Below are 9,845 nucleotides of genomic sequence, written 5' to 3' on the forward strand. Positions count from 1 at the left end.
AATTTTCCCTTGGACAAGGTCCTTATCCCCAAGTTGCCTACAGACCTATTTCATAAAACACTGATAAGACATATCTGGTTTCTTTGACATCCAATGTGAAAATATTTGAATAGTGAAAGTGCCTGTCAATGTAACACAATTACTCTCCTCTTGTGTACTGCGATGTGCTTTATTTTAATCTTTGAAACGACACAAGGTACAACTATGTTCTGCAGTATGCCATGTATTTTCATATGTCGTAAAAATGTTCAGAGTGAGCTGGCATGGTAGCAGGTGTCAGAGCCGTATTTTGGTCAAAGACCAGCTATTAGCGACTGTCAAACAAAGTCGCCAAGCAGCTGAATAGTGGAATCATTTGTTGATGCGCCAGGTGATCAAAACTTAAATCCAAGCTGCAATTAAGAAGGCAGAACATCAGTGGATAACAGACATAAGTGTCCAAAAGCAGCAATAAACATGGATCCACAGGTTTAAACAGTGTTAATTCTCAGTACTCAGCCACGCCCTTAACTCCTCCCAACTCTAGCAGACTGACTACTGACCAGCTCTCCGTCTCACGGGTCCGAAAAGACTCTAATTCCCGGGTATTACCGAAGATAAGAATTTAGAGAACTTTTATTTAAGCTGGGAACGGGGATGATCCGTCCAAGTTCTAACTACCTTCATCCAGACGTTATGCCCCACTTCAGTTCATGACCCAGACATCGGAGTAGCCCCGCCGATGTCCGAACTCATAAACCACATCTGTTAACGGTAGCTCTTCCCCTATAATTAACGTGCACTTGGTAACCGACTTGGATAATTTTTAGCGACTAGGAATAAGTCCCAGGGACATTATTTATCTGAACTAAAGAACGTACGAAGCCACCCTAAGTTACTAGAACCATAAACATTGATTTTACAATGATCAGAGAAATTAAATCTAGATGACTCAATTAATTTAACTGTCCACAACATCAAATTAGACTTTAGTAATTTTATTAGCAAGCTTAAGCAAGGGAAAAGACATACAGCATTTCAATAAAAATTAAGAAATTAAAACTTTTAAGAATCATCAGAAATTACTCCTACTTCTAACCCTACGCTGTGTCTTAATCTAAATAGAGGCTTTGGGGGGAGGCAGTAATACTCGAACCCAGATGCAGAGACGATCTTTGGCAGCAGATACTTTAACGTCCATGGATGGAGTCCTGTCATTGTCTTGGCAGGATCCTTACAGAATAAATCCAAAGTTGAACTGGTGAGAATCCTCAACAAACTCAGTTCTTTATCCACAAAAGATCTTTGTCTATTCCCCATGTCCACTGTAGCATCGTTGTAATCCTTTGGGTTGAGTGCAGGGCCGCAGTCGAATCAGAGTCCCGGGTTGTGGGCAAACGGATCTTGTCCCTTTCTTGGGCAGCGAACAGTCGTCCCGGGGTATCATCACGCAGCCCTCCGTTGATTCTGCTTCTCCATTTGCTCGACTCGAACGCCGCGGAACAAAGAACCTCGAACCTCCTGCGTGGTGTCTTTTTATATTCTCGGCATCCACACACTTTCTTTTCTCATGGACGTTTTTACTTGACGTCAACTGTTCTTTAGTTAGCCTCAGACTACAGATGAACTTTATTTCTCCTGAGCTGCACTTTCAGTTCCCTGTCTGAATTCTGCACCTGTTTCCTCCGTACTGACTGCTTGGACAGATGATCTAATATCCATCACCATCTTGAAGACATGATGTCTGTTCTGATGACCTAATGTCTTGGTTACCTCTGCTCCCCTTTCGGTTCCTCTTTTCCCCTGACCTTTCACCTACCATCTACCTCCAACACATCATCAGTGACCTTTAGTTACAGTTACACATCAGGTGATGTCACCTGACTAATCAGTTTTAAAGATAACTTTATTCATTGTTATTATTAAACTAAAATCTCCAGCATGGGGAAATGGGATGAGCTCGACTTTTCTCGACAACAGTGATCAACAGTGATCAAAAAAAATCATTCAACTTAAAGCAGTCAGCAAACTTCCCCTATCACCTACTCACAGATGATCTACAATCACTACTAACACCACGTGATCCAGAGCTACGCCTTTCCACAACACCAGCTCTAGTCACACCCCCATCAAATATATAAATACATGACCTGCAGTCGTGTTCCTCAGGCACTTCTTGACATTGTAGAAACGCATCATCGTCTGCTGCTGTTTCCACAGAGACATTCCTTGCTGACCGACTGACGAGATGAAGACTCTCTTCATTTTAGTGGCTCTGCCACACTTCTGGGATTGCAGCTTTGGTAAGAGTTGCATATTAATTTCAGATGTTATTATTTCCTCTAATATTAACACTGGTCTATATTAATATTTTTTCAGGATGCAACCCAGGACTTCTGAGGGATTGGGACTTTCCAGGTTCAGACAACAAAATCCTTTTCTCTCCGGATGCTGACCACTGTCAGCACCTCTGCACCCAGGAGGCGTCTTGCCTCTTTTGGGCGTTTATCGGTCCTGACTGCAGAGTTGATAACAGGTACACAACGACCAACAGAGATGAACATGTTTTCTTTGTTTCAATGCTGAAAAAAACTTGTTTGTATCTGTGACAGATTTAGACTTCAAATTATTCCATTTTATCTACTGTGAGATACGTATTTCTAAAAGTGTAATTAAACATGATCGTCATGTTTTTTTTTAAAGCATATTACTCTGTTTTTATTCACTTTTTTAAACAAAAAATCATATGAATAATAATTTACGCCCTTCTCATAAATCAATGTAAAGTTCTTCAATAGCTTAATGTAACCTCGTCGTCCTCGTAGCTCCTGACTAACGTTTTACAAGTTTCTCCTGGTATTATCAGGATTTTAACTTGATGATGAGCTCAAAGTTACTGAAGTCTGAAAAGCTGTAGAAGGAATACGTTTAGGAAATTAAAAGATGACATTAAATCTAAATCCAACAAAAATATCAATTGTTTTGGGTTAAACTGTATGCATGTAATACAATTTATTAAAAAAAAAATGCAGTGCTCTATAATTACATTTAAAACAAAAGAAGGTCCCTTATTTTACACCAAGAGGCAACAAGACAAAGTCATGAATAACTAAACAAAATAATATGGAACTTTTGTCTGTTTTTGAAATTTTTCAACTGAAAAGTAGACTGTGGTGTTGGGTATAAACAAACTGAAAACTCCCTGTCTTCTCACCAGACACTACCACTGCTTCCTTAAGTCCACCTCCTCAGGAAGTCCGACCACTCAGAATCCCAAGCAGGGCACCACTGCTGGTTATTCTCTAAAGTCCTGCAATCCACTACCGAGTAAGCACACAGCTATTTATAACATTTGACATGTATCGGTAATTAAACAGTAAAACTTTTCACTGTTTACTTCCTGGTAGCTCCGTCACTATCCAAAGTTTATGAGGATGTGGACTTCCCCGGAGCGGATTACAGAACCTTATTCACAGCAGACTACCAGGCGTGTCAGAAAGCCTGCACTGAGGATCCTTTCTGTCAGTTCTTCACTTTCATCAATGGGAAGTTTAGCAACACAAATATCCGGTAACGTAGCAGAAGTTAAAAAAATATTTTCTGCATTGACTGTAGACATTCTGCAAGTCTGACAGACCTATTTGTGTTTAGATACAAGTGCCACCTTAAATACAGCTGGTCAGTAGCAAGAACACCAGCTGTCACAGCTCTTGCTGACAGAATATCTGGATTTTCTCGTGAATTACAAATAATCCCATCCTATCAAACAGGTAATCAAACCCTCTTTAACAAGATAGAAATAATATCAGGAGGCCATCCTTCAGCATTCTAACTGTATTGTTTAACTGTATTGTTTGTATCCTACAGCGTGCCAGAGCACCCTTTTTCCAAACATTAACTTTCCTGGTTACGACTTCGAGGTTCACCAAGCTGGTTCTCCTGAACTGTGTCAGGTCTTGTGCTCCGCTCACCCACAATGCACTTACTTCTCTTTTGTCAGGTGAACAATGTTGGTTTTACTTTCATACAGAAAGAATAGACGATAGTAAGAGAAAATATTGGAGACCTTTTTAACAGAATGAGAAACGCATATCTTTTGTTTCCCTAGCAACGAATTTAAATGTTATCTGAAGAACAATCCAAATCAAATGGTCCCCAAAGATGCGAGTGGTATCACATCTGGGCTGCCATCCCGATCCTGTCTGCTGCGTAACGGTATGTACACGATGCAAAACTAACTTTAGCATTTAGCGAAAAGTCACTCTGGAAGAAAAAACACACAGTCTCTGTCAGATGGTCCAGTTAGCTTAAAAAATAAATTCCATTTCTGCAAACCTCCTGTTCCAGAGAGGAATCCATTCTCACCAGGTCATCTTACAATGTATAAAGGAGTGGATTTCCCATACTCTGACATTCGCTATTTTTCACTGAACGACGCTGAGTCATGTGAGAACGCCTGCACCTCGGACCCCAACTGCCAGTTCTACAGCTACGTTACCACAAGGTTCAACAACACTCATACATTTAAACAAAACTCAATGTTAGCTATAATTCAGTAAACAGATCTATCTCAATTATTTGTATTTTATTGTGATAATGTTTTAAACTATCCTTTTTCTGTCCTGAATGGTTTTGACAATTATTATAATATCCTCATGAAGTCTCTATGACAGCATCTGTTTCAGTATAAACAGAAGCAATAAATTAAATTAATACAGTTTCACTAAGTTTAATAATAAACAGTCTTATTATTATTATTGTTGTATAATAAGGCCTGATAGACAGCTAAAGGGCTTTAAACTAAAATTGCTCCCTTTGTTTTGTTTTACAGCCGTCTCTGCTATCTGAAGCGTGTCATCACCATGCCTGCTCCTCCCAAAGTGACCAACCTAGCCAACGTCGTGTCGGGCTTCACCCTGAGGAACTATTTCCTTTGAATCCTGCAGCTGCATTAAACTTTTAAATCACTGGTCTTTTTACACAACTTTTATTACAAGATTCACAATTTTCAACTGTCAAATGCTTAGAATTTTAAGTGCTTGGGAAATAGTTATTCTTATTATCTATGGATTTCCATAAATAATACAACGCTGGCTTTCAATTTTCATATTATGGTGTGGGGCCATTTCACTGCATTTGTGGGATCAGGACTAAGTGTTCAGCTATATACTAAAATCTATATCACTTGAACTCGTCAAAACAGGGACCCAGTTTAAGAAGGCTAATGTCTGCTTCAGCCTGATTTTAAAGTTGTGTAAACCAGTAAAACACTTTTTTGTTTTCAGTAATTGGGCTTTCAATCAATTTATCAAAACAATAATCTGATGCGGGTTAAAATGTTATCTAAAATCCTGACATCCAAGGTTACGTATCACATTTTTTCAGAAATCTATGATCAAACAGTTACATTTATTAAATGTTACTACATGTTTCACTGTATAACTGTTGTGATATGTTCTGATATAAATGAATGATTCAGGAGCAGCTCTGTGTGGATTGTTTGATCATTTTCCCATTATTTTTTTCCAACCTCAGTACTTGAACAAGCAAGTTGGTAAATATATCTCAAAATTAGCTGGATATCAGCTCAATGTTTCTGGAAACAAATTATGAAAATAGCAAATGTCTAGATGTTTAGAACAGAAGGATGTGATTCAGCAGAATACAACCAAGACCTTCCATAGATATTAGGTAAATTACATCACAAACCATTCTCACAACAACCACCACAGAGCATTGATGATCCACATTATGACTAAAACAAAGAACACAGAAAAAAAACACTCCCACACAAAAAAAAAAAAAAAAAAAAAAAATCAATAAATGAAGGTTTAAGTACTAATTTAGAACTAAGATATTCTGATGCTTCTCTGCCTAATATCCCCTCATTTTTCTAACAAAGAATAATTTTGTAGAAATAAACAAGCAAACAAGCAACAACAACCAAAAAAAGTGATAGTAAAATTAAATAAAACATTATTAGGAAACAAAAGCAGGAAGAATCAAGTATAAATTCTTCTCTTCCTCAAACCTTCCTTATTTGATTAACTTCTCTGTATTTGCTCTTTTCTATTTATTATGTTGGTTTTATTAGCACAAGTAAACTCATGAAGGGTCCACAAGTCATTCAAAATATCACCATCAAAACAATACATTATTTTGTAGCCATGCTCATGCTTCTGAAAGGGAAAAAGTAGGAAAAACATAAAACGCACAAATCACTGGTGAACTCTAGCAAATTTGCATTTATCTACTCAGACTGCTAGCTTAAACCATGTAAACATTCACAAGTCTTCCACATCAATACAAAATGTGCCCACACAATATGAAAGATGCACACTCACAAAATATATGTATATACAAGTTTACTAATATAAGTTAACTTAAGCGAAGTCCTGCTCATTAAATTACAGTCGCGCTTTTTAAAGTTCGTGTTGAGCGCGCGAGCCAAGACAGCGATATGACGTTTATAGTTAATGCATATTTTGGAGCCGTATTCTCATAAAATGTGCCTCCATAGAAGGATTATACAAGAGCTGCTGTGCAAGAGCTTCCAAATCGTCCAGTAGGTGGTGCTCGCGATCCACGCGGAGTTAAAAAAAAAACAAATCAGTTTGTTACACAACCAGAAGCTGACAACGCGCGAGGACTATTCGCAAGAGTGAGATCGGCACTCAACGTGTCAATAAACGTAGCTTTTTTTTTGTTGTTGTTCATAATGAAATATTGATATTTCATTTTTATTGGTCACTGAATAAAATCCATCCATCCATTTTCTGTACACCCTTGTCCCTTTAGTGGGGTAGGGAGGGTTGCTGCTCTCCCGCTAACGTTCCGGGCGAGAGGCGGGGTTCATCCTGGACAGGTCGCCAATCTGTCGCATCACTGAATAAAATGAAATAATTACTCATCGTAATGAATTAATTATCGTGCCATCTTTACTATTATTAAATTTCAAGCAACACGTTAGCAGCCACACACCAGAAATCAATTATTATCTCTACAAAGCTCTGAACTCCATTGACTCCATAAAGAAAGTTTGTTTTCCACTGAGCAGAACATTGGTTGGTTTTTCCAGAGCCTGTAGACAAGGCTAGGTCACAAACAAAACCCTGAACAAGTTCTGAACCAGTTCTTTTTACATGTTTGATTAGATACTCATTATAAGCTAGGAAACCACTTTTGTTTTATAATTCAGTGATGGCCAGTCAAAATGAAATGTTATTTTATTCTGTATGTTAACAACCATCTCGAACACTTCAACCAGCTAAATAAAACATTCAAGTAAACCTAAAAAAAAAAAGTCTATATAAAATGTCCACACACTCTCTGACCAGGAAATGTGAAAGACACGTTCACAAAATGAATGTCAACACACAGACAATAAAAAAGCAAGGGATCCTTATCAGGAAACTAAACAAGTCAAATAGGCTTCTGAGAAAATTGGTTAAATATCCTGTTGGATTCAGACCACATATTTGCACACGTCTCCAAACAGAGTATCGTTTTTCAGCAACGTGTTAAAAACATTCTATGTCCAAACAAAAGTGGGATTGGGTGGTGCCTTGGAAATGCTTTTATATCCCTTGAAGGCTTTCACAATGTCATATTACAAAAACAAACTTCAACATGTTTAGCTTGAACGTTTATCAGTATATATAGAAAAAAATGGCCCTAATACTCTTCGGTGGAGTACACTAAGAATAAAATCAGAAATAAAAAAAACACAATTATGAAAATAAAGCAATAAAATTATGAAGATAAAGCCATACTATTGTGAGAATAAAGTTGGAAGATAATAAAATAAAGTTGTAATTATATAAGAATAATGTCACAATATTTAGATAATAGTCAAAATATGAGAAGAAAGTCATAATATCACCAGAATAAAGTCAAACGAGAAGAAAAACAAAATAATACGAAACTGAAGTTGTAATGTTTTGACTTCATTCTTGTATTATTTCAACTTTATTATCATAGAACTTTATTCTTGTAATTTTATGACTTCATTCTTGTAGTTTTAGTTCTAAATTTTTTGTTTAACTATTTAGAGTGACTTTAAACGTTTCATCTTTGCTAAGCAGCTTACACTCAGTCCGATTTCGTGAAAAGCACAACTCCCTTTGTATCCTCTTTTTAGTTTTTCATTGTCAAATCATTGTTGGAATTATTGGAGAAGCTTAGGTTTAGGGCAGAAACAGATATCAATATGTACATTTGTATTGCTATTAGGGCTGTAGTGATACAATAATCTCACGACACGATATTCTGCTCATGATACGATATATATTGCGATATTCAGCAAACGATACAATTCAATGCACTTTTGCGATTTTCTGAAAGATTTTAGAAGGACAGAGTGATTTTGGTGACATTTTGTGACTGTTAGAGAGTTGGATTGAATTAATTTAACTGAAAACTGATTAAAAGCACCAACTACACAATACCTGACTCTGGCTGGACATGGACACAGACTTAAAGTCGACAGCTGGACAAAATGAATCAAAGAAGTGGTGAGAAAACATGTTTCTTTTAATTGAAACAGTACAAACTGTAGCTTAGATGCATTTCTAAAGTAAATAAAGTGCACCAAGTACCTGCTCTGAATAGTTCGATACCTTTTTAACCTTGACACTTAACATCTGAAGGAATCACTCTAAGCCTGATGACCTAATCACTCTCCCAGCATTACCTTGACAGAAGGCAACAATATAGAGTTGGAGCAGTGCTACTGAAATCACAAGTGTCTTCATCTTCTTTGGGATTCACACCAACAGCTGGAAGCTTTTTAAACAAAGTTGTACTGAATCTAAACCCACTGCAGCCTGTTTAACTGAACCGTAAGATTATTCCCACTATAGAATGAAGAGCAAGGAAGAACAGATAACTTTAATACGATGATATGGAACGCTCATCCTCCTCGGTGGTGGTGTTCCCGCAACAGCAGGTCAGTGATCAATGAGGCAATAAAATCAAGAACCGGTAATACTAAAAGCTGTAAATGTGACACATTTACAACAGCAAGAGTCAGAGAGTTTCTGTGGCACACTTTCATCAAACAACTATGACATTAAAGGCATTGAAGATAAATGAGTAAAAGAAGGCCTCAAGACTCTTTTTACAACTAAAAAAGAAAGTAAACATAGAAGGGATTCTTGTCAAACAGACTGAAAATAAAGTGTATGACATTATTTTCAATTTAAATGTTGGTCAAGTGTATGACATTATTTTCAGTAGGCCACTGCAACGGCATCATTCAAAATGCTGCTGCCAGAGTCCTGATCATCACCAGAAAAATCTACCCTATCATACCAGTTCTTATACCGCCCCTGGCTCCCTGTTTGCCGCAGAAAAGATTTTAAAAATCAGCCCTATGAATGTTCTGAGGACCAGAACTAAACCAGCTGAGGCCGCATTTAGGAACGAACTCCGGACCAAGAGCATGCAGAAAATGACACAATAAGATAAAGAATAGAGGACGTCATATCTGACTTTTGACATTCTCTTTATTAAATTTCATACAAATTAAACAGTAAATTGGGTCAGGGTTAGATAAACACATCCTAATATCAGGAAAAGTGCACTACCTCATTTGATTCAGGGAAGTGAACGTGTCATTCTCAAACTATTACAACACCTCTATAATATTTTTCCAGAAAGTTACACAGCAAAAGAATTATCACCCAAAACCTGGAAAATCACCCACAATATGATTTCCCATAAATTAATTAGGTTAATTCCAGATTAACTTCAACAAGCAAAATCTGGATTATGCTCCAAAGTGCTGTTCCCAATACATCCAGATTACAGACACATTATTATTATTATTATTATTATTATTATTATTATTATTATTATTATTATTA

The 9,845-nt window shown here is 37.1% G+C and overlaps 2 protein-coding genes across 2 annotated transcripts in view; one reads left to right on the plus strand and one right to left on the minus strand.

Annotated features, from left to right (window-relative positions):
• The window catches only part of LOC103143315 (plasma kallikrein-like), a 22,120-nt gene that overhangs the window by 7,740 nt on the left and 4,535 nt on the right, over positions 1–9,845 (minus strand). The gene's annotated exons all lie outside the window — the stretch shown is intronic.
• On the plus strand, positions 2,120–5,463 carry LOC103143317 (coagulation factor XI-like). The gene is made up of 9 exons (XM_007559797.2): positions 2,120–2,282; positions 2,359–2,515; positions 3,197–3,306; positions 3,387–3,549; positions 3,631–3,749; positions 3,847–3,979; positions 4,088–4,194; positions 4,327–4,483; positions 4,811–5,463. Exons 1-9 carry the CDS (start codon positions 2,228–2,230, stop codon positions 4,914–4,916), a joined length of 1,107 nt encoding a protein of 368 aa, XP_007559859.1. The 5' UTR covers positions 2,120–2,227; the 3' UTR covers positions 4,917–5,463.

The sequence above is a fragment of the Poecilia formosa genome, unplaced genomic scaffold (genome assembly GCF_000485575.1).
Source record: "Poecilia formosa unplaced genomic scaffold, Poecilia_formosa-5.1.2 Scaffold107, whole genome shotgun sequence".
NCBI classification, from domain to species: Eukaryota; Metazoa; Chordata; class Actinopteri; order Cyprinodontiformes; family Poeciliidae; genus Poecilia; species Poecilia formosa.